Consider the following 27855-nt stretch of genomic DNA (forward strand, 5'->3'; position numbering starts at 1 on the left):
TTTTTTTTCCATCATCAGCAGTGAGTAAGGTTCATTTAGGAGCATGGTGACTTACATTGTACTTCTGATAAGTTACACAACTTTTTTTGCAGGGAGGGATAGTCACTGGCTCCACCTGGAAAATGAAAAGTTTTATGTTTTGGAGAAGCTGGGCATGGTGGTGCACACCTGTAAACCCAGAGCTTTAACAGACTGAAGCAGAAGCGTCACAAATTTGAGCCCAGCCCAGGCAAGACTGAATCTTCAGAGGGGTGTTGGGGAGAATGTGGCTGAGTGCAAAGACCCTGAGTTCAATACCTAGTACTGCCAAAGTAGCTTTTTTTTTCAGAGAAGGAAGAAAAGTCATCTTTTTAAACTGTACTGACTAAAGGAAGCTGCTTTGCAAGTCAGTGTTTTCTTTTTTCTCTAGGGACCTTTTTATTCTACATTTTAATTTTCTTAGGCTACTTTAGGATTAAAATATTATAAAAGAGCAAAGTCCAGAATTGGGATAGGGTTGTTAAAAGTTTGTTCAATGATGGGAGAAGCCAGCCTAGAGTTTTTAAACCTAGTATTTAAACAAAGAAAGTCATTTAAAAATGTTGAGTTCCCTGTTTAGCAAAGGCTCGCATCCCTAGCCACCCTTTACAGCTAGTGTGACTCTCCCTAAAGTCTGGCATGTATTTAAGCGTGGAATTTCTTGGCTACAGGAAATATCTAGAATCACCTGTTTCTTACAGACAGAGGATTTAGCATCACTTGGGGAACCTTTAAAAAATATGAAGGCCCAAGCCTTATCCCCATCTAACTATATCAAAGATTTTATTAGTAGGGCCTAGGTATAGTACACTTCGTAAGCTCCACAGGTGAGCCTGGACTTGCCCACACTACCTTAGAGCTAGAGTCAGCATAATTCTCCGTTTAGTACTCATTGTAAGCTGCATGGGCCATATGCTCCTTGTTGCAAATACTTGAGTGCAACTTATACAATATTTAAAAGAACAATCGTGGCTGTGTTCCGGTAAAATTTATTTACAAAGACAGGCAGTGGGCCTTATTGAGGTCTTGGTTGCAGTTTACCAGTCTCTGTTCTTGAGGGGTAAAATGCGATAATTTCATATGGCTCGTGTATTTCCCCCCATCTGAAGACAGCATCTGGCAGAACTTGCCATGTGCTGCTCTGCCTTTGTTATAGTTTCTGTAAACAGAAGAGGGCCTGGGAGTCAGACTCTTCCTGGTTTCATCAGGACTCTTTTAGGGACCGCAGAGAAGCCCATGTGTGTTCTGCTTCCTGGCGGATACTTGAGTCCACATGAACATACTTCTCTAGCACATAGATCTGGGTAATAGGACCAGGCTTGTCGCGGCCCGAGGTGAGACCATTCTCTTGCCTTCCTTCCCAGCCTTACACATCTCCAAACCAAATCAGAGCACCTTTCTGAATTTAAACCTAGAATGGTGAAACCAGTTGTGTAGAGCTTTTTTTCTGCTTCTTTGGTACCTCTGTTGGAGTAGGGCACATCTGATTTTCTCAACTTTGCTTTCACAGTTACCTCGTTTCTCTTCACTGTGTATCTTTTCTTCACTTTTGTTTTAAGAAAAGTCAAGACTTCATTCATGTAATTATAATTCTACATGGTTCCACCGAATACTTCTGGCCATCAGAATTTGGGTACATAAAAAGTATGTTTTCCTTTACATATTCTGAGTTATAGTGCTTTAAACTTCTTTAGAAATTTTGAGGAATACCTCTTCTGAGAACCTACAGCAGGATCTCTTTGCCACTTAGCTACTGACTTGTGGTCTAAACCAATAGTAAGTTAAAGAGGAATTCACAAGTTTGGTGTCTTTAAACATTTTTTTAAGCTGTGTTTAGTGGCGCACACCTGTAATCCTAGTACTCAAGAGGCTGTGGCAGGAGAATTGTCACAAGTTTGAGGCCAGGCTGCACTACATAGTGAGTTCAAAGCTAGCCAGAAATACATAGTGAGACCCTGTCTCAGGAAAAAAAAAAGTTGTATTTGTCACTTCTCCCATTTACCACGCTCTCCTCCTAGATTTAAGAAATAGAACAAACCAAACAAAAAGTCAGACTAAAACATAGGGAGAAAATATTCCTGGTCCAAGCTCATCATTTGTAATTTGAATCTATGATTATTTTGTAGAATAAGGTGAGGTACACATAAAAATACAGAAATATTTTATATGTGCCATTCTTTGCTTTGTCATTTTTTTTTCTTTTTGTAGATAATGGCCCTTGTTTGGGCTCTCGGAAACCAGACCAGCCCTATGAGTGGCTTTCCTACAAACAGGTGAGTTTCCTGGCTCTGAACCGCTGCTTCTGCAACAGAGTGAAGGTGAGGGCTGCAAGGTTCCCACGAAGTGTATTGCGGGCCTAGTTGCAGCTTCTGGAGAAACATGGGCATCCATGGAAAAACCTGACACAAAAATTTGGGAAAAACAAGTTAGGTAACCACTTTATTTTAAAAGTGATGTGGGTGCACTGTAGAGTTCAATTTTGAAAATAAAATTCTAGAAACTGCTTGTGGCAGGTGACTCTTCCCGAGACACCCTGTGATTATTCTTCTGTGCCTGACCTACATGAGGAAATTTGGAAGCCCCACTCTGTAGTATCTTCTTACTCTACAGACAAGGAGTACCTGCCCCAAGAAGAGGCATAACTTGTCCAGGGGCATAGCAGGTCAGTGGCAAATCCAGACCCAGAAGCGACGGTTGTGTTGGGATTTCTTGTCTATCATACTGATCCCCAGGGTATCCCCTGCCAGCTCACTCTGGGTATGACATTTAACCTCAGCAGCAGCAACAGGAGAAAGCACAGGTGGTCCACAAACTGTGTGCTCCTGTATAAACACAAGGGAAGGTGGGATCTGGTTATTTTTACATTTATAACTCTCTAGTCCCCACTTATCAGTGGCTATAACTGGTTTTTATTAGTCACAATAATTATTTTTTAGGATTTTAAAGTGTCTAGTTTATTAGTACATGTATGCAGTGCACACTGTTTGCAGTCCTTGTGTGGGGTTGGTACGGGTATACAACACATCCTGCTTCCTGTCTTCACCCCTTTGCTTTCCCTCCCTCCCCTTCCACCCATCCCTTGATCCGCTTCCTTTTTTTTGGTACATGTTTGCAGTACGTAACATTTGCATTCTTTGTATGGAGTTAGTATGTGTGTGTAACAATCTTAGTTCCTTTTTTTATCCCTTACTCTTTCCTCTGCTCTCCCTCCATCTCTTGATCCCTTTCCCTTCTGAGAATGATCCATCTCCCTACTTCCTATTATTTGTTGTTAAAATCACAGTTTGTGAGTGGCAGGTCCCTGAGCAGGAAGACATTGCTTTTTATTTTTATTATGATTGTACCAAGGGCAGACATCATTGCGTTCCCAGATCCAGCCCCAAGGATAGGCAGGTGAAGCTGGAAGCATTCGCTTTGCTGCTCCCTTGTGTTGCCCGCACAGCTGTCCAGGAAGTGACTCTCTGTCCCTGAGCTCCCTCTGCTGCCTACTGTAGGACCAGGGAGTCCTGTGGTATTCCTGAATGCAAATCAGCTTCCTCCCCTTCTGTCTATATGAAAGGTGTTTCTGGGTCTGTTTGAGGGATATATGTGATGGGAGTTGCATTTGGAGGCACAAAGCATAGCCGTGCCACAGTGCTTGTAGATGCTTCTGGGACTTAAACACGTGGTTTCTTCCCTTCCTTTGTTTGCAGTAAGCTTTGCTTAGGTGGTATTTGTCTCTCAAGAGCAAGAAAAGGCAAAGCAGTTTATTGTATCATAACCATAGAAGGAGGCATGAGCTGTAGTCCAGGGGGTTAGAGGATTTCCCTGTTTTTATTTTCACCTTACCAGAACCAAGGAGTTCTCTATCCAAATTATAGTATTCGAGATCTCTCATTTTCACAAGCAGCATATAAAGCTTGTGTGTACTGTACACATTACATTGTGTGATGGTCCTAAGGTGTCACAAGATCCTCAGAAACTTTCTATATTGCTTTTAATGTGTTTATTGACTAGGAGAGAGAAGATATTTCTGTCACAGGTTGGATTTTTCAAGGCTGATTGAAAATCACAGGTTTCTAAAGTAAAGGTCTTAATCTATGATTTGCATATTTCTTTGGAGGCTGGTGAAGATATAAAACTGGACTTAACTGACATCAGCTTTGTATTTGTAGATTAGTTTTTTTTTAATTTGCCCAGTGAATCTGACAATTTGGAGACTCGTAGCCTCTTTGAGATTTTAAAAAAGAAAGTTACGATGTCTTTCTAGAAATACAAGTATATGTATATTCTCCCAGTTTGCTCCAGAAGCAGCTGCAGGCATTTTTCAGGTTCCAATCCCTTAAATGCAACCGAAAGTTGTGAACTAGTCCATGGAGTAGAAGGTACTATGCCTATTCATGTCGCCCCATTGTCACCTCATTGGTGTCAGCCTCTCATGGGCAGGGCTACAATGGCACCATCTACTAGAACCAACAGAATTCCTGGCAGGGATAGGTGTGGCCTTATTTCCTATGGGCATGAGGGTGCTTGAAAAGTACTCTTGAGAATTTGTCCGTAGAGAATTAAAAAAGAACTCCATGTATTAAAATTCAGTTAATTTGGCATAGGAGTGGGGCGAGGATAATCATGGACACAGCCCTGTGTAATTGTTGTGCATCTGCCTATTTTACTTGTTATAAAAGTATGTATTTTTATGTTTATCATTGCTAGTAATGCCACCCTAACTTTGATATGCTTTTCATCATTACAGTATTTGTATTGTATAGTATTTTCTTGAAGATTGATCATCATTTGCTTAATCATCTAGCCATAAGTCTTTTTTCACCTCTTTTCTTTTACATTAGATTGTTTTGGGGGTTTTTTGTTTGTTTTTAAATTAATTTTTATTAGTACATATTTGTCGTACATGTTGATCACATTAATCATAAGGAATTTGCACCTGTGCATAACTCACCTTGGTTCCCTTTCCCCCCATTCCCTTCCTTTCCCTTCAGCCTTCTCTCCTCCCCATTTTTGAAATACAGACTTTCTGTACAAAAGACTTTTTAAAACCTCTGAGACTGAGGTTTACTAAGAATTTACTAAGAATAAATTCTAAAAATAAATTACTAAGAATTTACTAAGAATAAATTCTCAAGAAGGGAACTGTAGAGTCCAATGACAAGAGCTTACTCGTATGTTTTTAAAGCTTTCTCGGAATACTTGGTGGTGTTTCTGTGTTAATATTAAATAACAGGTTTTGATTGCTTTGATGTTCTTTGTAAATGCAAAAAAAGTCCCTGACCTAATTTATAAAGCTAAACTAGAAAAAAAGAAATATATAAGAATCCCTAACATAGTCATCTGTCACCTGCAGTTGTTGGGATTGAGATGAAATTAATTTATTTTGCAGAAATGACCCTACATTCTGTTCTCTTAACAGTGAGTTCTGGTAAATAAAACCTTACATTTTACAAAAATTTAAGTAAAGGAATTTTGCAACACTGCTTGCTGGTAGAGACACAAGTCTGTCACCTGTTCAGATCTGTTTCTTGAGCTTCGCCCTGATGTGTCTTCTGTTTTCTTCCCATTCCTTGCAGGTGGAGGAACTGTCGGAGTGCATAGGCTCAGCACTGCTGCAGAAGGGCTTCAAGGCCTCGCCAGACCAGTTCATTGGCATCTTTGCTCAAAACAGACCTGAGGTATTAATGCAGCACTTACTGCATAGGGTTTTGTGAGTTCTAAACTGCAATTGTAAGAGCTGGAGTCTACACCTACTTTTGCTTGAGGTCATCTTTTGTGGTCTGCTGTCTGCTGAGAATATGGCTTTGTGTTACACATTTGAAGGTTACACATAAGAAAACCCTATCAAAAGCATTCTTAGTCTTTAAGAGAAAAAAAATCAGGGTTTTTCTCTTTTAGTAATTTGTGTTTTGGTATTTTTAAAATGGGGTTCCCAAACAAAATGCTTAGAGAAAATAATCTAACAAAGGCATCTGCTCACTTTAAGGGCTACCTCTACTCTATGATTAGAAAAACAGGATGAATAAATTATAGAGAAGTTTAGATATATTTTTCTCAATAGCAAACTCTCTTTTTTCCTAAAGGTTTAAAATTTCCCTTTGGTCAGATTTCAAAGTTTAAGATCCCATGGGCAATGCGGAAAGTACCCCCCATGGGCTGGGCTTCAGGTAGACAGTCTGTTATTTGGCTCTTTGATCTGTGCATGGTGCTTTGGGAAACCATTATTTGAAAGTTAATTTAAATGAGAGATGAAAATTCTCTCAAAGTGTTAATCAATAGGTTAATGGCATATTTGGCTTGGAAAAATTCAAGTATCTGACTTAAAGAAGTTGAACTTATTCTTATATCTACTTGTGTCCAAAGGAGTCTACACCTACACTTCACTCCCTGGGCTGTGTCCTGTTTTATAAATTAGAATGGCTTCTTGGAGTTCCTTCTGCTAAAAGGAAAGCAGCATTTTCCAGTCAGACTATGACTTGCCTCCTGGAATTGGTTCCTTCCTTTCCCTATGAACAGATCCACTAAGTTTTATTTTGCACCTGCACATATGACTTGAAGGAAGTAGAGGTAGGGAGGCCAGCAGAGTAACAGGAACGGTGCACATACACATCAGGCAGCTTGTCTGTATTGAGGGATGAAGCATTTCACAGTGGTAGTGACAGGGTAAGAGGCAGGAAAGGGAGAGCCATGTAAGTGATATATACCCTGCTGAGAAAAGTAAAATTAAAAGAAAAGTAAATAAAAAGAAAAAATCCCGTGAGATCCCCCTTCCAGACCTAGTGAGTACAAAAGGTTGTACTACCCTTTCCCAACAGCTATGCCTTTGTCTGTGCCATGTATCAGACTGCTGCAGACAGTTTCATTTGAAATGTCCACCATAGGGTGCCTTGAAGGTTTTTACTGAAGTGCGATCGTGTCACATTTGCTTGGTAGGAAGATCAGTTGCTGTGTGGTTGACGAGTTAGCTGCAAAATAACCAGTTATTTTATTGCTTTCCGGGGAAGATTTTGTCAAAATAATTTTCCTGTTAGATGAGTGTGTACCCTCCTTCCCCTATTCCCAGGCCATACCATACACTCCTGCCAGATTGATCTTCCTCACACTGCCCCAGCCTCTGAACGTGGTGCTAGCTCCGCGTGGCCCATAGAGTAAAGCCCCACAGCAAAGGCCTGTTCCAGCCTCCCCTGTAGCCAAACCTGCCTGCCAGGTTGGTCTCTGATCTCTCTGCTTTGGATCCTGCAGTTCCTTTATTGTATTCTCTTGCCCTTCTCTCTCCCTTTCCCTATTTCCTCCCTAGATTGTGTTTTTTTCCCAAAGGGCGAATTCAGGTATCTCCCCACAAAGGCATCTGGAACCACCCAGGGCCTGTGGTGAGCTCTCCCATCTCTGAGTAGTCACTGTCCTGTTGGAAGGATCTTTTCATGTATTCCTTTACATTCTTGAGGCAAGTTGCAGTTTCTTTCTAAGAAGAGTGCAAATGATTTGTTCCCATTATGAATCCCTAATGACTTCTGATACAAAGTAGTTGATACATCAATGTTAATTTTGCTACATCAGATGTTTTTGCTTGGAACTTCAGAGTATTGTCCCTTGGACTGATCTCATTTTCTCTCCCTAACCTTTACTGTTTAGTGGGTGATTATTGAACAAGCATGCTTTGCTTATTCAATGGTGATTGTTCCACTTTATGATACCCTTGGAGCCGATGCCATCACGTACATAGTCAACAAAGGTACGCCTGTGATTGGGGTGGACATTGATCTAGTTATTGATTAGATTCAGTGACATTATACTTGCGTATCACATTGAATGGGAGTTTTACATTTAAATATGCATCTATTTTCTTATCAAAGAATGTAATATCCTGTGTCAGATATTATAGTCAGGCTTTTAACACCCCAGAGCTTATTCTTCGTCATCTCTCTTAATTTACAGCTGAGCTCTCCGTGATTTTTGCTGACAAACCAGAGAAGGCCAGAATCTTACTAGAGGGTGTAGAAAATAAGTTGACACCAGGCCTTAAAATCATAGTTGTCATGGACACCTATGGCAGCGATCTGGTGGAGCAAGGCAAGAAGTGTGGAGTGGAAATCATCAGCCTGAAGGCGATGGAGGTGAGTCATCGCTCCTGCAACACTTCTCCGGAAGATCAGACATGATGTCCAGGGCCCCCATGTAATCCCAGCATAGGCCAGTTATCTCAGCACCCCAGTAAAGGTCAAGAGCAGAAATTTCTGTCATGACCAGGAAGAATAATTTTACATACATGCCCAGTGTTAATACATCACCTCTTGCAGAAGTTCTTGCTGCTAAAGAAATTTGAAAAGTTCATAATTTTTCCAGAGCACTGACAAGCCATTCTTAAGTGCTGGAACTATGAATTTCAGCTTCAGACAGGGACGTTTTAAGTTTACATGTGTCCTCTTTAGGCTTTAATGTCTTTTATTTACTGGCTCCCTTCTGAAACCAAACCAGATACCGAAATCTGTCTCATCATTCTTTCTCCCAGGTGGCTTTTGTATTTGAATTTCCAGCAGAAATGTTTGATTTGGTTCCTTTTCACTTTCAATTTAAAATCCACAGTAAGCACCACTTACAGGTAACAGTTCTAGGAGAATAAGAGTGGCTCAAATAAACTGAACCCCTCATTTGGATTTGGGGATACAGAAGGATATTTTTATATACACATCGTAAGAAATAGTAGGCTAAATAGAATCAGTCATGCTGTTTCCAAAGACGTTAGAAATATTTTTATGTGACTCTTATAAATAGGGTTTTTAAATTGTGTTTATAGCTTTCTGTCTTCACAAAGAAATTGAAGCGACAAGTAGGGTTCTCTAAAACCTTTCCTGAAGACTGTAGTAGTCACAAGGAAATTCATTCTTCCAACAGAACCTTCTGCCTCCTGTGTGTGTTCAGGGCACACATGCATACACACAAAGTGATTGAAAATATGGTGAATATTTAAAATTTAAAAATGTATTACAGTAAAAGACATTGCTGTTAACCTCCCTCAGAATACCCCCTTTGCTTTGAACACACTTATGCCATCATTGTTGCTGCTTTCTGAAGCAATTCTGGAAGTGTTCTTTTGTGAGTTTACAAGGTGTGATCAAAAATATGGTGAATGCTGCTGCCAAGTGATATCTAACAGAAAGGCAAAATATAAAAGCATTTTGATGTCCTCATTTACTAGCCCTGCCACTGTGCAACTTCTGGTTCTTACCCAGAGTCAAAATGACTATGAAAGGTAAACATTTTGAACCAGCTCAGAACACAGCCAGGTGTTGAGGCAGCCATGACAGCACACCTAAAGACATTCATGAGAAAGGACTGCTTCAGAAAGAGGCAAAAAGGATGGGATAAATGTGTTCAAAGCAAGGGGAATTATTTTGAGGGGGACAAATGACAATGTGTCTTTCACTGTAATAATTTTTTTAAAAAACTAAACATACTATATAATTTTCAGTCATACCTCTCACGCACATACACGCATGCACACACACAGTAGCATAGCACTTGAATCCATACTCACTAATGGCTACGCCTCCTTGTTAAATTGGGGTTTTAGCTAACTTTCCATTAGCATTTCCCCAGTTACCTTTCTTTTTGTTCAAATAGTACATTAATTTGGGCAATATTTATTCCCCAAAATTAAAAGCCAAATTGTAGCTATTGTTTTTCTTAACATCAATTTTTAAAGAATTAAAAATCTCCAGAAGTTAGGTAAGGATTTTAAAGAGATGAGTAGAAATTTAAAACTAATAAAGATTATTTTAGAAAAAAAAGTACAGAACTATCATAGCTTTCGCTCCTAGTTGACTTCTAATTGGACAGTAGTATTTGGTTTTTAGTCTGTCAGGTATGTAAAGTGTGATTAAAATTCAAAACTGTTCAAAATTGTATGCTGGGGAAAGCTCACTGAACCCTGAGCACCCATCGAATCTCCATCTTCTAATAGACATATTCACTCCATGTGCTTACTCAGGCTCTTCAGTTTTAATAGGAAAAGAATGTAAATAGCTCATTTTTTAAAAATTCAATGGACGTGAAAGTGGCTTAATGCAGTAAACTGAACCACGTCGTTGGTGATCACTGGAAGCCTGTGTTGGGAACTGCCTCGGAAATGAACCTGTCATTCTTAACCTTATGTCCATTCAAGAAAGCGGTTTTAGGTCTGCTGTTGTGGCCTGTTTTATAATTGGAGGCTCCCAATCTTGTCCCCACTGTGTATGGGGAGTACAGATATTTGAGCCTCACTAAAATGATTAGCATGTAAATCTGTTCTTTCTGACCGCACGGTCAGGTACAGCAGTGACCCCACTCAGTACCGACTTGTCTTGTTATTTTTCTCATTGCTGAGACAAAATACCAAAAATACCTGACACCCAGAGTTAAAGAGGGCAAACTTTATTTAGCTCACAGTTTGTAGGGTTTTTAGTCCATAATCAGCTGGCTCCAAGGGCGTGGTGGCACATGGCAGAGGGGTAATAGTTCATAGTGGTGGAAGACAGAAAAAGCAACAGGACAGTGGCAGGACTCTTTCTGTCCCTATATTATGTGCAGGCTGCCTGCCCTGGGGTAGCCTCTGCCTTAAACCCAGTTCATGGTAGCAGAAGACAGTAAAAGCAATGAGAGTAAGAAGGGCAGAGAGACATGCCTCTATCTGTCCCTTATATTGTATATAGGCTACCCTCCCTAGGGTGGGTGTAGCACTCACACCCATAATCCCATCATCGGACTATGAATCAATCACAAATTCTAGAAGGCCTCCATGAGGCTTTGAGGGGACATCTAGACCCAAACCATAACAACAGGTAAATATTTTGCTTGTAGTTAATTAAAATTACCATAGTTCATTTAATTTGAAAACTTCTGTCTTTGAGCCAGCTGTGAGTAAACCTTATAGTCAAAATAGTTTTAAGTGACTTAATGTGACCTTACCCTTTATAGTTAGAAAATGTTTTCACTTAAGATTTTTTTCCTCTTTTCTAATTAAGGGCATTGGAAGAGCCAACAGAAGAAAACCCAAGGTAAGTATGCTGTATTAGATCCTGTCCTAACCCTCTATGTAGTTTTTACTATCTACTTATGTTGGAGGCTGTTAGACATTTTGGGTGATACCTTAGGGGAGTCATGGCTAACCTTTTAGAGCTTTCAGCGATGACAGCTGGCTGAGGTGCACATGTTTCAGGTTTGCCACCACTGCAGGGCTTATAGTCTTCCATTCTGATTTATAACCGATCTTTTTTTTTAAATCTTCTTCAGCCTCCAGCAACTGAAGATCTTGCAATAATTTGTTTCACAAGTGGAACTACAGGTAAATTTTGAGATGAAATTGTTTCTGAGTAATATCTGAAAGACTACAGATTGCACCTGATTTTTTTTTTAGGAGACTTATAATTATAATGGAAGGAAAGAAAGCAGGAGAGACAGAAGTGGTGTAGTGCTGTCTTCCTGTTGCTCTGTGTGGTGTCCTCAGAATCTGAGAGTACCCTGCATTCGCTGAAACATTTACCCAAAGTAGCCTTAGATTCACCCACTTTCTTAGGGCAAACTATCTCAGACATGAAATCTTAGTTTTTTTTTTCTCTTGTTGCTCCACACTGTAGCAGTAGGTGTGAAATTTGTCCATATTAATGGAGACTGTTTAATGTTTCATGGGAAGGATTGCTGGCTGCTCCGGAATGTTACTCAGCATCTGGCTCTCCAAGGGTGTATCTAACAGTAGAGGCATTTAAGCCCCTAATTCCTGGACAGGGTGCCTTTACTTAACCCACTCTGCTTCCTTTGTGCCCTGCAGGCAACCCCAAAGGAGCAATGATCACCCACCGAAATGTAGTGAGTGATTGTTCAGCTTTTGTGAAAGCAACAGAGGTAAGTATCATCATCTTTCTTGTACTAATTGGCATTAGGCCTCAAGAGTGAAAGTGGTAAAATTAGGTTCACTTTGTGTATAAAGCACTATCAGAAATGTGGACAAGATCTGAACTTTAGTGCAGCTCAGCTGAAGGTCAGGTTTTCTTAGTGGACCTAGTCTCCACATTTTGTTTGTGACCTTTAAGATGAATTGGCAGATGTCATTTACTGCAGCTTTTATATAGTGAATCTATTTGGGTGATGCTTGTGAACATAACCAGGACAGAACAAAGAGGTGACTCTCTGTGCTTTTATTCACCATTCTAGTTTTGGGAAATGTTTCTTCAAGTTGGCGATTAAGAGTTAAAGGCTGATTAAGGTTTTTGAGTTACTATTTATAACAAGTAATTTGACTCCCATTGTAGGAGAAAGGTTAAAACCTCAAACTTAATTAATTTCCTATAAAGTTTACCATCCAAAGGTCTTAGTCTAGCAAGTTGCCATAGTAAAATACTGCAGACTGGGTGGTGTAAATAGCAGACATTTGTGTCCTCACAGTTCTGGAGGCTGTAAGTCCAGAGTCAGCTGCCAGCAAATTTGGTTCCTGGTGAGCATTCTCTTCCTGGTTTGCAGGTAGCAGCTTTCTCACAGAGTTCTCACATTACCTCCTCTCTGTGCCTGCTTGGAGAAGGCGAGCTCTGGTGTCTCTTCCCCAGAGACACTGAGATACCAGCCGTATGGGAGTCAGGCCTATCCACAAATGCAGTCCCACCTCCAGATATATGGAGGCGAGGACTTCAGTATAGGAATTGAAACGGGGACCCAATGCAGTGCTTAACACCAAGGAGGTATTTCAAACCTGTCTTTATAAAGGTACTTACAATACAGTGCCATTCCCTCATACTATTTTAACATTTAACAGTTTGCTTTTGCAATCTCTTGGGAAGGGGTAATCTGTAGCCCTGGTTTTTGTGGCAGGAGATTACTGTTAATGATTTTGGGGAATGGATATCTTTGGTGGCTGCAGAAGGTTGATCTTTGAGTAATCTTGCCCCTTAATTTTACTCCATACTCACTTTCTTTGTCCCAAATACCTTTCTTGCTTACGTTTTCTAAACATAGTACCATGTTTAGTACCTTACAAAAGTAAAATTTTGATATCTAACAGGTCTTGAAAGACAGCTTTAAATGCATTGATGCTTGGTGAAGAACCTGATTACAGAACTATTTAAAATCAATTATAGTATCAAGGGATATTCTTAACTTTGTAAAATAACCATGGCAATGGTCATTATTTTTGTATTAAATCAGAAATGAAAAAGTATGGGAGCTGGGAACATAACTCGGTGGTGGACAGTAGGCTTTGCATGCCTGAGGCTCTGGGTTCAATCCCCAGAGTTGCAAAAGAAAGAAAGAAAAGTATGGCTATGACTGATTCTGAGTTCTCACTATGTTATAATTTCATAAGAAATACTAGTTGCCATGAGGTCATACTTGAATGAAATTAACCTAAGGTTATATAGCCTGCTCAACTTATATCCAGGGCTTCTGCAGCAGCAGAAGTTTGCCCAGGACTGGAGTTTTCACCTGTTGTCATTTTATTACTAAGTATGACCCAACTTTGGGAAGGAGAAGACCATGGCTTGAAAGAGGGTTCATCACCCTCTCGGTAACTTGTCAACACCTTCATTTCTTAGTGTGGCACCAGCTGCTATTGGCAAGAATTCTGTGTTAACATGAACATTTCATGCAAACCCTCACTGTGTCTGCCCCTAAGTAAATCTGTTCTGAGGGAAAACAGATGCCCACACTTAATCTGCCTAATCAGAATTTTACAGCACAGCAAATCCCTTGGCGCTGGATCTGAGGTTGCCTTAAACCAATTGGGATATTTTCATGGGAGAAAGTGGAACTTTAAAGTAAAATATGTTGATCAAACTCAAATACTGTAGGTACGTTTATACAGTAAACAAATGACCTTGGAAATCTTATCTTTTCTCCCCTCCCTTCCCTTTGCAACACGGTTTGCTCTCTTATGTTGGAGTGGATCTTGAGTTTCTCAAGGTGCAGATGAATTTGCTGGGCAGCAGGGTACCGTAATTCTGAAATAATAAATAAACAGAGCACATAATCTCTTAACATTCCAATTTGGGCCAAATTTCCCTCACAGAAAAAAAAAAGTCCTGAAGTGGATGTACTCTGTCATTGAGAATGACCAGTGGCCTCCACTCTATTTCCATAAAATAGTAGTTCTCATTTTATTCTTTGGTGGGAAAAAGAATCATAAGCAAAGACGGTTTCTTGCTGGGCCTGGTGGGTACACTCCCTGGTTGAGAGGCTTGAGCAGGAGGATCACAAATTTGAGGCCAGGCTCACAACTTAGACCCTATCTCAAAATTTAAAAGGGGGTGACAAGTGGGAAAGGGCTAGGGATATAGCTCAGGATTAGAGCATTTGCCTAGCATGCTCAGGCCCTGGGTTCAATCTCTAGTGCCTCAAAAAATAAATTAATGAAATAAGAAGTGGTGTTGAGGTGCTATGTGCTCTGAAAGGAAGTGGGGAATTATTGGAAGTCATAATGCTTCTCTGCTTGCTGGTGTCTTTGCTTTCAGAATGCAGTGAACCCTTGCCCAGATGATACTTTGATATCTTTCTTGCCTCTCGCCCACATGTTTGAGACAGTTGTAGAGGTAGGCATTTGGTTGTGTTGTCTGTTTGTTTGCTTGTGTTCTGCTAAGCTGTTGTATTTTACAGAAAGCACTTGTCTTGAATGCCAGTGACACACACATTTCATTCTTACCACTTGCACACATGTATGAGCAACTACTGCGGGTAAGTGCGATGTGCAGACTCTCTTCCCCTCAGACAATTGTTTGTCCTGCCTCGTTTTAGAAATAGTGCAAATTATTGGAAAGGGTATAATTTTTTCTGGGTCTAAACTGGATACATGAACCTTAATCCTTCATTTAAAAATTAGAAGCTTTTTGAATGATACTAATAGGGACATGATTCCAGAACAATTAATGTAAAAGGAAGATTCTTATTCATTCAGTTTAATAAATCTGGTGAGGCTTCTGTTCTGTAAAAAAAAAAACCAATTTTGATTGTGCTTATTCCTAATGGATGAGTTAGTTTAAGACAAATTTTTCAGGCCAGTGATATAGCTCAGTGGCACAGCACCTGTCTGACAAGCACAAGGTCCTGAGTTTAATTCCAGGTACAAAAAAAAAAAGACTAATTTTTTCACCAATATTTTAAGTGCCCTTGGAAAAGCAAGGTGATGTTTGGCTGATCTTTGCTTGGGCTCCCTGTACACACCTGGGCAATAAATTTAAAAACTGACCCACAACCACCTTTTTTTCTTGGAGATAGTGTATTTTATACCATAGCAAAGACAGTGAGCACCATGTATTCATTTAGTGAGTAATTAGTGAGCACTACCTATCTGCCAGACGCTGTGAGCTGGAGGCAGTTCACTAATAGAGCTGACACTTTTGTTAACTGCTGCCCTGTAAGGTTTTCTTATCCCTGAAAGACTGAAGGTCAGTAGACTCCATCTTCCATCTGTGTTCTATTTGCTGCCCACCTCCAGATCTTGTGAGTTTATAAAGAGATCTCAGTAGAGTTGCCAGTGGACCACATGACCCCAACAGTAGCTCTAGAGATGTGCCTGGGAGGCAGATCACACCAAACAAAAACCTGGGATTTTTCAGCAGTGAACCTTTGTGTACCTGTCCGGTGGTTGCTGCTTTCAGGCTGGAGGCTGTTTGTACTTCTGGTGCACCAGCTTTTGAATCTCCTTTTCTAAGCTTAAAATTGGCAGACTACTTGGCAGGCGTCTTGCACACCGGATAGGGAGAGCAGTTGCTGTGTATGGTAGGTGAATGGCAAGCACTCTGTATTAGGTATGTTGGTACCTTGACTTCAGCTCATTCAACATCTGTTCAGAAAATTCTGTTTTAATTCAAATGAAAGGAAATGAGATTTTCATAAGGTGGACTGGAGGCAAATAGTGAAGTTTTATTTTGAGAACAAATTACCCCTGAGGTTTCTGGAAGATGAAAAATATTTGGAATATATAAAAATGTGTAATTCATTCAGCAGATGTTTATCATGAAGTTTTTATGAAAAAAGGAGGCTTTTTCATAAAAAAAGGAGGCTTTTCATAAAGCCTCTCGATTCATCATTAAAAATGATACCACCTGTGTACTCAGGCGGACTAAGAGAAATCCCATATCTTCATGTTACTTGTACAATGACCATAAATACAAAAACATTTTTTTAAAGAAGCTATCTGTGTGTAGAACCTTTTAAGATTTCAAGTCTGGGCCAGGGATAGAACTCAGTGGCACAAGTGCCTGCCTGGCAAGCACAAGGTCCTGAGTTCAATTCCCGGTACCAAAAAAGAGAAGAAAAAAGATTTCCAGACTGTGCATTGTCTCTTCATGCTGACAGCCCCTGCTGCAGTGATGAAATGTGTGCTGTTTCTGTCCACCTCTAGTGTGTGATGCTGTGTCATGGAGCTAAAATAGGATTTTTCCAAGGAGATATCAGGCTGCTCATGGACGACCTCAAAGTGCTTCAACCTACTATCTTTCCTGTGGTTCCAAGACTGCTGAACCGCATGTTTGACCGAGTAAGTTCCAGGTGGCTAAGTGCAGGGGAAGAATGTTGAGCTCTGAGTTAGAGGCTCAGGTCTGATTGGGCTCAACCCCGAACAATCTGTGTGACCACAGACAGACCTCCTACTCCCACAGAACTTCAGTTTGCTCCACTGTAAATTAGAACACATGTACTTCACCAGATAAGGGTTATTAGAGGAAACACATAAACGCACAAACCGTAAGGCACAATACAGGTAGAAAGTAGGGGGTCATTTTGTTTATTTTATTTGTACAGTAGTCTTTGATCCTCTGATTTCTCATCTATAAAACAGATTGTGAACTCCCTTCCACCATTGCCTGTCTCATAAAGTTACTAACTGGATCACATAAAAATAATTATTAAATGATTTTATTAATTATAAAGCTCTGTGCATATATAAAATATTACTTAGCCACATGGAGAGAAGGAACAAAGCTAAGGTAGGGACTAAGTGGATGCCAGCCCGCTGTGGTGGCAAGACCACTTTGGGTGGGGCAGCTTTGACGCTTTCTACTTTGAGGCATGGCTGCGGTCATCTCTGAGACCCTTATTTTTTAATCATTCTTTAAAAACAATTTTAAATATCTTTATTAAGATAATTCTAATACCATACAGCTCTCCTATTTAAAGTGTATAATTCAAATTTAGTGTTTTCACAAATTCTGCAAGCGTTACCACAGTGAATTTTGGAACATTTTCATCACCATCACCTCCAAAAAAACCTGCTCTGTAGTTATCATCTGCCATGCTCCTACCTTCCTCCACCCTTAAGCAACTACTGACTACCTTCATATTTAGAGATTTCTCTGTTCTGCACTTCTGTATGCATGGAGACACACTATATATGTTCCTTCGTGACTGACTTTCATTAGCTTGTTTTCCCCCAAGTAGGATAAATCAGTACTTCGTTCCTTTTAGTAGTCAAATTATATTCCATTATATCGAAGTAACACATTTAGCCCTTCATTCATTGGTCATTTGGGCCATTCCCAGCTGTTGGCAATTACAACAAATGTTTGTGTACAAGTTTCTATGTGGACACATGTTCTCATTTCTCCTGGGTATGTACCTAGGCATGGGATTGCTGGGTCATAAGGTTGCTGTGTGCTTAACTGTTAGAGCAAACGCCAGATTGTTTTTCCAGAGCAGCTATACCATTTTCCTCCCCCACCAGCACTGTACAGGGTTCTGGTTTCTCATGTCTTCACTAGCACTTGTTGTGCCTGACTTTTTGGGTCTGGCCATTTTGGGAGTATGAATACCTTCGTATGTCGTGCCTCATTAGATTTTTGGACAAGCAAACACCACGCTGAAGAGATGGCTGTTGGACTTTGCCTTCAAGAGGAAAGAAGCAGAGCTTCGCAGTGGCATCATTAGAAACAACAGTGTGTGGGATAAACTCATCTTCCACAAAATACAGGTAACAGACCCACAGTTAGTACTTCCCAGATGAGCTCCCTTGGGTCTCAAGATTTCCATGAGGGCTGTCTTTTAAAAGGAAAATGAGGGTAAGGGAAAGAATGGCATGATTTTATCAGTTCTGGCACATGTCTAAAAATTAAGGACAAAGCCATTCAGTAAACCTCCTTAGTCTCCAAGGTACATCTGCACAGTCTTTTAGCCATCTAGGGAAGAGGATTCAGGGTATTTTATTCTTTCTAATTCTTCACTTTGTTTAGCTTTTTTGGAACAAGTATGTCACTCCTGAGGTAAAATTGTAAACATGAGTGATAAAGAACGTGTAGTAACATTATGTCCCCTCAAATGCCAAAGTGGTGGTTGCCGCAACAGTTCCACCCTACTCTTACTCTGATTCCCTAAATACCTGTAGCAGAGGTGTTTCTTATTCCTGTACTTGTGGACAATGAATGAGCAGCTCTGGGTGGAAATAAACCCAAGCCCTGAGTTCCTGTTGTGAGCATCTGTGGGTCTTCTGTCCTAAGTATGAGTTCTGTCCCTTTCCACCCATAGAGGAGCTGGTAGATCATTAGACGGGGTTGATCACTAGATGCTGATGGATCAGCATGGGATCCCAAGCACATGTCTTTGACTGAGGAGCTGACTGCCTTGCCGATATGTAGCGCTCACTTTCTCCCTCTCTCTCCACCATGCAAGTCAAGCCTGGGTGGAAAAGTCCGGTTGATGGTCACAGGAGCTGCACCTGTGTCTGCCACTGTGCTGACGTTCCTAAGAGCAGCCCTTGGCTGTCAGGTGAGGTGCACTTCACATCGTGGGATTATTTCAGACTTTATGGTACTAAGATCTCTTCTTTACCAAATGTCGTTTTGATTCTGTTTCAGGTTTTTTAAATTGACAAATCAGAATTGTATATATTTGTGGTATACAAAATGGTGTCTTTAGTATGTGGAGACACTGTGTAATGGCTCAGTCAAACTAATGTGTGACTTTACATCCTTCTCACTTTGCGCATTCTGAGAATACTTAGAATCTATTCTCATAGTCGTTTTCAAATTTACAAGACATTGTTATTAAGTATAGTCACCATGTTGTACAGTATAGATCTCTTGAACTTACTCCTCTTAACTGAAATTTCATGTGCATTGGCCAATCCCCCCACCCACAATTTGTGTGCGTTTTATGGTAGTGCTTTTTAATTTTTTGGATGATACATCATTGCTAGGTTTCTTAGAGAAGTAAGCATTTATATATTTTACCTCAGGCATGGAAGATGTGTTTGTATCCATCATTTGTATAATTTCTCTAGGGTAAGGCACAAGCCATGCCTATGGAATCAGGCGTACAGGTGTGAATGGGTCGTAAGTGATAAACCTACCCACAAAGCATTTTGAGAGCATGTTTTAAAGGGCACAGGGTATGGTGACAGATAGGACATGTGGGGTATACCATGAACTGAGAAAGGGGCTACACTCCCATGTTAGTAGTCACCTGTCATATAGAAGTAGCCCTTGCTCATCCACAGAAAGTTGAAGAAAAAGTGAATATGGATGTGAGCTGGTGTTTGGGAGTGAAGATTTGGTTGTATTTTTTGCCATTGAGTAAATTTAATATACAGCAAAAGATTTCATAATCGGCAGTTATTCAGAAGGTAGTGAACCTTAATTGTACATTTCCTGCAAGAGCATGGCTGTCTTCCCTCAATAATGTCCCCCTTCCTGGTCACCCAGTTTTATGAAGGCTATGGACAGACGGAGTGCACTGCCGGCTGCTCCCTGAGTGTGCCTGGAGACTGGACGGCAGGTATGACTGGGGGGACATCCACTTCTGGAACTGTCTTATTGGAATTTGGTGACTGAAATGATTGAGACTGGGATAATAATCGATTGGCTCATTAGCCAGTTTAAGTGTTATGTCCCAAATAATTAGGACGTGGAGTAAACACTCTTATAGTCCAGAGAGCCAGGTGGAGATTTCCCCCTGTGGCCAACTATAATGCCATTTTGGAGCTCTGACTATAATGCCAGGTGACAGTAGGAACTTGCCTGTACCCTAAGGAGAACAGTGACAGAGGATGGCTTTTATAACCAGAATAAGACTGTCTGACCCAACAGAGCTTGTAATTGGTTAGGGTCCTACCATTTGCTGGCAAGTTAGTGCAAAAATTGTTATTAAATTCATACTGTGTGCTGTGCTAGGTGGTAGGATTACGGAAGGCAAGAAGAGAGAAATAACACAAACAACTATGCACCCATCACATACAAGGCTCTGTGATGGGTGCTAAAGGTGGACATTACATGGGAGTGAGCTCAGAATCTTCCTGTGAAAAAGAGCAAGAGAAAATGATAGATTGTTGCTTAAATAGCATGTGAGCACAGAGAAGAATTATACAGCGTTATGGCTTTGAAGCCAGGATCCCAACTTGAGTCTGACTGCAAAACTTTTGTGCTTTCCCCTCTGCTCTATTGGTAGCATATTTGACACTACAATAAGTAAACATCCGTGACTTATCTGGAATATATTACTGGTCCCATTCAGTAACATAGATTTTACTAGCTAGTACTACCTACTAATTCTCCTAGGATTAATGCTGATAGTCTGTGAGTCTTCATGGTGTTTATTTTTAACCTCAGGTTTCTTAGAACTCCAGAGAATTTGGAATAGTAATCTTTATATGTTAAAATTATTAAAATATCGGAATAATTATTTGTGATTCTTCTAAAATATATTTAATATTAGTTATTTTTGTTTTTGGAAAAGACAACCCAATCCTAACACCCTTTTGACAAGAGAGTTACGTTGACTCTGGAAATAAGCACTGTTCTACCTTAATAAACTTAAATGTCAAACATCTGTACTTTAGGAAAGAAAGGCTGTATTGATCAGAACCAGGTGGTATGAGAGAGAATAATCAAGGTTTGCCAGAGCTGTCTGTGTATGTTCTCTCAGAGAGAGTGGGGACCCCAGGAAGTCTATCTGTATGTGGGGGGAGGAGAGTAATAAGTGCGCTCACTGTGACCCTAAAAACCATGTAACAGTTTTAGAAAGCATGCTTCCACGGGTTTGTACTATCCTTTAAACTCAGTGGCTAAATTACTTATACTTCGAAAAATAGCCTCAAACTTAGGAAAGGTCTGGAAAAGACTTTTGAATATTTTCATTTTGCTTCTAGGAAGAAACTGTCTTAGACTATTTTATCAGAGAGAGAATGGTTATAACTGCAGAGGCCAGAAGTTGATAGCAGCTGTTTTTATAAGGAGGCTTATTTGTTACAAAAATACTGTGGCCTGAGAATATTAGCCATCCCCTTAGGAATGATGATTCTCTTATTTAATATACAGGCCACGTTGGTGCCCCAATGCCTTGCAATTTCATAAAACTTGTTGATGTGGAAGAAATGAATTACATGGCTGCCAAGGGTGAGGGCGAGGTGAGTGAAACCCCATTAGTCACTGACTCAAGTGGCATTTCCTAGAACAGCGGCCAGTAAGAGTGGTTCCAACACTGCTCGGAGCTCGACTATACCAGTGATTATGGAGTCAGACAGGCTTTGTTTGTGTTTAACTCTCCAGAGGCCTCATGGAGGACACTAGTTCCTGCTTTCAGCGAGACATGTTAGAGAATTGAACCCCAGCACATGATGCAAAGGCTGCAGTGGCCTAGGTCCTTGGGGCCCATTTCCTGCCAGCTAATTGCCCTGGATGCCTATTAGTGAACCTCTGTCTCCTGGATAGGAGGCCTAATTACTTAAAAGTGATTTCATGCCCTCTGGAGCTTTCTGGTAGCTTTGAGCTAGAACCGAGGGCAAAGCATTAACCCTACAATTTGATTGCAGCTGAGGCAAATAAGAAAGGGAAGTGGAGCATTAGAGGTGCCTCTTAAGATCTGATGGGGGCTCTGGTTACTCCCTTGGGATCATGGAACTGAGGGCTTTTAGCTAAAGAGTGGCATGTACAGACAGACATCAATACCCCAGTCTTGTTTGGAGGGTCTCCAGTAAACGCTGCTAACAGATCCATTTTTATTTTCTTTTTTTTAAAGATATGTGTGAAAGGGCCAAATGTATTTAAGGGCTACTTGAAGGACCCAGCAAAAACAGCAGAAGCTTTGGATAAAGATGGCTGGTTACACACAGGGGACATTGGAAAATGGCTGCCAGTAAGTCGTTGATAGTTTTGTTCCACTGCAGGGGAGAATATGTCCTACTTACTGCTCAGCTCCTATGTGGCAAGGGTACCCGAAATTTTCTCTTTCCCTTTCTCCTTTTTGAATGGACAGTTGACTATTCTATTTCCAGGTTGATACTTCGCATACTTGTGTTGACTTGAACTGTGGCAAATTTGTTTTGATGCTTAACATCAACTCTAGCTGCTGCTTCTCATTTGAAATCCAACACATTGTGGCTCTTTACAGTATTGATGCTGTTCTTTGATGTTGGGGCTGGCTGGGATTCCCACAGTTACCAAGTGAGATGACTGACCTTCCCAAAGAGCCTGGCGCACTCTCCCTCCTCAGCACTGATAAAGGAGTCTGAAGTTCCACCTCTGTGTAGTTTTTGAAACCTTCCTCCGTGCAGGCCCCGTGGGGGGTCTGAGCCATGTTCTCACAGACCCTCACTGACCTGGTAAACCAGATATGTATGGACCTCGTTCACTAGGAGGCTGGATAAGGCATGCTAAAATAGAGGAGGCAGACATTGCTAGTGGGCTGATAGGTCACTGGTGGCAAGTGGTGAAGCAAGAGTGGGAGCGGGCCTGGAGTCCTTTTTCTGTCTCTGTGCACAGCTTTGAGCAAGTCACTCAATCTCTGTAAGCCTTAGTTTCCTTCTCTGTAAAGGGATGATGCCAGATCCTGCAAGATGTCATAAAGGATGATGTGTAGCAAATACCTTGTACTGTGTCGTGATTGATACTATGCTGCTCACGGCCCCTTCCTTTCTGATCAACAGAATGGCACACTGAAGATTATTGACAGGAAAAAGCACATATTTAAACTGGCGCAAGGAGAATACATAGCGCCTGAGAAGATTGAAAATATCTACCTGCGGAGTGAACCTGTGGCCCAAGTGTTTGTCCACGGAGAAAGCTTACAGGTGCGTCAGCGATTTGCAGGTTGAGAATGTGATGCTCAGCATCGCCCGTGCCTTGTCCTCCAGGGGCTTAGGTGTAATTGGCAGTTCCAGACGAATAAGCATTGACTTTCGTGTCTGACCTGTCATTAATTCACTATTGGTTTTTGCCGCTTGGCATTTTCTACTCAGAAATTGATTTTTCTTTTTGATTTCTATATTTTAATTTTAATTAAAGTGGTCTGGTTATACCAGTGGTGGTCAGATAAAGATAGTGGAAGGTGGGTAATGCAGTATATACTAATTTAATGATGTAAGAAAACTATATATGAATTATGAGAAAGTTTAAAAAATTTAAACATATTAAACCTAGCTTATTTATGATCTGCTCCTAAATAATTTTTGAGTAAATTGTAGCTGTGAGCTAAGCATATTCAAAGTTGAAAATCAAAACCAATTTTGCAATGAAATATAAATTTGCCAAGATGTAGGCTGGGTGGTAGCAAGGAAGAGAAGAGGTCTTGGTTCCCTGAAAGTTAATATTTTGACAAATGTTTCAATTTGAAAATTATTTCAGGAGAATATTTTCTTAGGAGAAAATAAACCTGTTTTTTAAGGTTACACTTATTTGGTCTAGAACCTTACCATGCTTTTTATTTTTGTTTAACTTTATTGTTACTGAGTTATAAAGAATGAGGTACTAGAGAGATTTTTAAAATGACCATATAAATTTTCTTTCTGCTTTTTCTAAAGCAAATAGGTAACACTTATACTTTGCTTACTTGACCTTATTTTAGTTTTATACAGTGCCTTTAAAAAGTATACACGGAAGTAAATAAAAATTAGGGTTTTGTTAGATTTTTATTTCCCCACTGGTTTTTAGAAACTTTAACTGCAACATTCCTGGTGTCATCTGTATTCCAGAGCCAGGAATTCTGCACCTACGCTCTGGGAGCTCCTGTGGGGTGGAGGGGTGGAGGAGTGGAGGGGTGGAGGAGTGGAGGGGTGGAGGCTGGAGTATGTTCTCAGGAGAGGACCTGGAACTTGCATCAGACCCTGCAAGGGTCTGTGATGCAGAAAAATGAAGGACCTTTACGTGCGAGCACTTGGAATAATTCACTGTGATAACTCACTGTCTGTGGTAAAGGCATTTCTCATAGCAATTGTGGTACCAGATGCTGAGGTCTTAGCTTCCTGGGCCAAGAAGAGAGGCTTTGAAGGATCCTTTGAGGAGTTGTGCAGAAACAAGGTAAGGCTCTGGAGTGTCCAGCCCCTCCTCTGTCAGCTTCACGTTGAGTGTGCTTATGGCTGAGCAGGCACCTTCAACAGAAGACCCTTGTATTTTTCCTACCTTATTAGGATGTCAAAAAAGCTATCCTAGAAGATATGGTGAGAATTGGGAAGGAGTCTGGTCTGAAAACATTTGAACAGGTATGATTTTTATTAAAGTGCATGAATTTCTGTAAAACTTTGGTTTGAAGACTTTTTACAAGTTGATCACAGAAGTGGATGAGGAGGAATGAGTAATGGAGTGGTTCAGTAGCGGGGGGCTTTTGGTTTAAGTGTGTGATCAGTCTTTTCTGAAGTCTAAGATACAACCTGAATTCTGCCCTAATGGGATGGATACCTGTCCTTTGTTGAGAAAGCACAGCCTGGCTGAAGGGAGAGGATGTCTTGGATTCCTGCGGGGTCTCCATCCCCTCCGAAGGCTTACGTGCTGCTTGGACATTTTAGGTTGCACTGCATCTGTTCTGTCCTCTCTCCTCCTCTAACAGCCTGTTGTTTGCAGGTCAAAGGCATTGCTCTGCACCCTGAATTATTTTCTATTGACAATGGCCTTCTGACCCCAACGATGAAGGCAAAAAGGCCAGAGCTACGGAACTATTTCAGGTCACAGATTGATGAACTGTATTCCACCATCAAGGTGTAAGGCGAGGAAGAAAGCGCAGAAGAGATGGCACACCTCCACGTCCCTTCTTCTACTGAGGGCCTTCATGTTGGGAATTTTGACTGCAGCAAGCATAGGGAAGGAAACGTCCGTGTTTGACTTGTCCATTCAGGGTCTTGTCATAGGATTATTAGAGGAAATGGAACACTGCCTTACCATCACCTCGTATTGCAGACCATATTCATGGTGATATACAATTTCCAAAATGAGCCTTAAAATTGTAAAGGGGAAACTATAAAAGTGCTAAGTTATTTGAGACTTCCTCAGTAATAAGGTGGGTGTTAAAACTTCTATCTCCCTGTTTTTCTAACCAAGGGGTTAGGACTCTGCTGTTGCTGAAATGTCTGCTGTGTGCTGCGAATTCTGCAGCTGTCTGCTGCTCTGAGGAGTGCAATGCACTGGAGGGAAGTTGTTCCTTGAGAAACAGGAACAACTGTCCTCGCTGGAGAATATCACAAGTGGACCAGAGATTTTTTTTTAAATCCCTGCCACCTCCCTTTACCATCTCACATGCACTCACTGAACCCTTCTGATGTAAGGGTTCAAAACAATCCCCTCCTGTTGTTCCTGCTGGGGCATAAGGTTCCCCATAAACCAAAGGACTGGTCTACCTTGGAACAATGCGAGTGCTGAGTCTCAGAAGAATGGCGGCCCGTCGGGGCGAGTGGCTTCTCATCGTGCAGCAGGCTGCTGTCATACTCTCCTCCATACCTGGTTCCTCCCTCCATCCTTCCCAGGGGTTATGAAAAACCTGCCTTAGACTCTGCAGTGAAGACAGCATTTCAAGAAAGAATTACCTGGATCAACTACGCTCACCTGTGATGCCCGAAGAGCTGTCCACTTGATCTTCACTGAACCACTCACTGTTTGTAATGGCCAATGGACTTTTAATGTGGTTTTCATATCAATTGATAATGTGGTGATTAACTTGCCTTTTTGCCCCCCCAAATGAACTCTCAGGCAAAGCATGTCTTCATATATATTAAGGGAATAGTTATACTTGGGTAATTATTGAAATGGAGGGTAATAAGCAAATGTTCTTATATCATGATACTACCTGATCTCTGTGAACTATATTTGACAAGCCAAAATTCTGAGATGGAAAATCATTTTTTTTCCAGAAATCTGGAAAAATCATTTCCTGGGATTAACTTCATAAGGGATATTTTTAAAGATAATTTGGGAAATTAATAGCATTTCACTTTAGTGCAAGTGTTTGCCACATTTGACTGAATTTAGCTGTCATTTTTACATTTAAAGCCACTGTTGGATATGTGAGAGTATGTGTGTTATACAAGCACAACAGGGTTTGCACTAAGAATTGTCATTGTAATAACACTATTTGGTAGCCTAACTTCATACATGTATTCTTAATTGCACAAAACGTCAGTAATTTGTCACATTGGGGTTTTGAATGTTTGCTTTAAGTGTTGCTATTTCTATGTTTTATAAACCAAAACAGAATTTCCAAAAACAATGAAGGAAACCAAAATAAATATTTCTGCATTTGGAGTGAGTGAAGTGTCTCTTTGAAGTTTTAACGTTTAATAGCTCATGATGCACACAAGCAAAAAGTGAGAATGAGCCCTTGGTCTCCAGTCCCTCCTGCTTGCTTACTTCCCTCTCCCATTGTTCTCTGACACTTCCAGGCACTGCCCTGAGCCTCTCACTGGGTTGTCTGTGGCAAAAGACTTAATGTGTTGCAGAGAAGAAATTTGTTGTGTGAGTAATATGGGGTATTCCTGGAAATGGAACTTACTTGTTCAAAATCTGCATTCCAGGAGACACTGCAATAGCGGTTCTGGGCTGGGTTTAATTCTACCATATTTTAATAAGTCTCTTGCTGTGGAACTCTTAATTTTTGATGGTTTTATTTATTTTTACTGCATATTTGTCATACATACTGATCAGATTCATCATAGGGAATTTGTCCCTGTACATAATGTATCTTAATTCTTTCTTCTTTTTTCCCCATTCTCCTCTCTCTCCAACTTGTCTTCTCCTCCCCATGTATACAACCTTTATTTCTCCTTTTTCCTTCCATTCCCTTTTCCCCTTTTCCTTTCCTCCCTTTTCCCCTCCCTTGTTCCCCTTTCCACTTGAACATGTTCTTCCTATTTCCCAGTACCCTCTGTTATGCTCCTTATTTATCCTTTGGGTTTCTCACACAAGAGAAACAATGTGATATTTAAACTTGTGTGTCCTGATTTATTTCACTTAAGATTGTGGTCTCAAGGCGCATCCATTTTCCTACCAGTGATTCAAGTTTATGTTCGTTTATGACAAAGTAGTACTCAACTATATGTAAATACTTAATTTTCTTTATCTGCTCATTTTTTGATGGACATATGGGCTGTTTCCAAGATTTACCTATTATAAATTGAGCTGCTGTAAACATGAATATGCTGGGTCATATTTGCTTTAAGTGTTGCTATTTCTATGTTTTATAAACCAAAACAATTTCCAAAAACTTTAGCTTTTTGAGAAATCTCTGTACCAATTTCCATAGTGGTTGTACCAGTCTACGTGCCCACCCGCAATGGAGAAGGGTTCTTTTTTCCCCACAACCTCACCAGTATTTGTTATTGGTTGATTTTTTGATGGTAGCCATTCTTTCTAGAGTGTGGTGGAATCTCAGTGTTGTTTTAATTTGCATTCCTCTATGGAAGTATTTGATGTCTCATTTATAGAGATCATCTTTTCCCTTTTTCTTTCCCTCTATCTCTACTCTACTGTGTACCATTTTAACGAATATCTTTTCCATAGGTATTAGTTAACTTAATTTTTTCCAAGCCCATTGTGTTCATATCCATCTCCTCTGTCCCTTAAATTTTATGTTCTGTGTGTTTTATGTTTGTTTGCTTCTTCTAAGGCAGTAGCCCTGTGCATACCTCTGATAAAGCTTGTCTTACTCCAT

General features: G+C 40.5%; 1 protein-coding gene across 3 annotated transcripts in view; it reads left to right on the forward strand.

Moving 5' to 3' along the window:
• Nucleotides 1-26454, forward strand: part of Acsl1 (acyl-CoA synthetase long-chain family member 1) — a 44681-nt gene extending 18227 nt beyond the window's left edge. Inside the window, exons 4-21 of one of the 3 annotated variants that reach the window (XM_005373482.2) lie at nucleotides 2227-2291; nucleotides 5580-5681; nucleotides 7636-7735; nucleotides 7939-8117; nucleotides 11004-11036; nucleotides 11272-11323; nucleotides 11807-11880; nucleotides 14475-14552; nucleotides 16364-16498; nucleotides 17792-17926; nucleotides 18622-18717; nucleotides 19653-19725; nucleotides 21264-21352; nucleotides 21964-22080; nucleotides 22871-23014; nucleotides 24138-24239; nucleotides 24350-24421; nucleotides 24780-26454. In XM_005373482.2, coding sequence (XP_005373539.1) covers nucleotides 2227-2291; nucleotides 5580-5681; nucleotides 7636-7735; nucleotides 7939-8117; nucleotides 11004-11036; nucleotides 11272-11323; nucleotides 11807-11880; nucleotides 14475-14552; nucleotides 16364-16498; nucleotides 17792-17926; nucleotides 18622-18717; nucleotides 19653-19725; nucleotides 21264-21352; nucleotides 21964-22080; nucleotides 22871-23014; nucleotides 24138-24239; nucleotides 24350-24421; nucleotides 24780-24920 — 1787 coding nt within the window. In that variant the 3' untranslated portion in view covers nucleotides 24921-26454. Of the gene's footprint in view, nucleotides 1-2226; nucleotides 2292-5579; nucleotides 5682-7635; nucleotides 7736-7938; nucleotides 8118-11003; nucleotides 11037-11271; nucleotides 11324-11806; nucleotides 11881-14474; nucleotides 14553-14616; nucleotides 14695-16363; nucleotides 16499-17791; nucleotides 17927-18621; nucleotides 18718-19652; nucleotides 19726-21263; nucleotides 21353-21963; nucleotides 22081-22870; nucleotides 23015-24137; nucleotides 24240-24349; nucleotides 24422-24779 lie in introns of all 3 variants that reach the window. The other 2 variants (XM_013513016.1, XM_013513022.1) reach the window with 2 other exon arrangements.
• The last annotated feature ends 1401 nt before the right edge of the window (nucleotides 26455-27855 follow it).

The sequence above is a fragment of the Chinchilla lanigera genome, unplaced genomic scaffold (assembly GCF_000276665.1).
Source record: "Chinchilla lanigera isolate Chin_1 unplaced genomic scaffold, ChiLan1.0 scaffold00002, whole genome shotgun sequence".
NCBI classification, from domain to species: domain Eukaryota; kingdom Metazoa; phylum Chordata; class Mammalia; order Rodentia; family Chinchillidae; genus Chinchilla; species Chinchilla lanigera.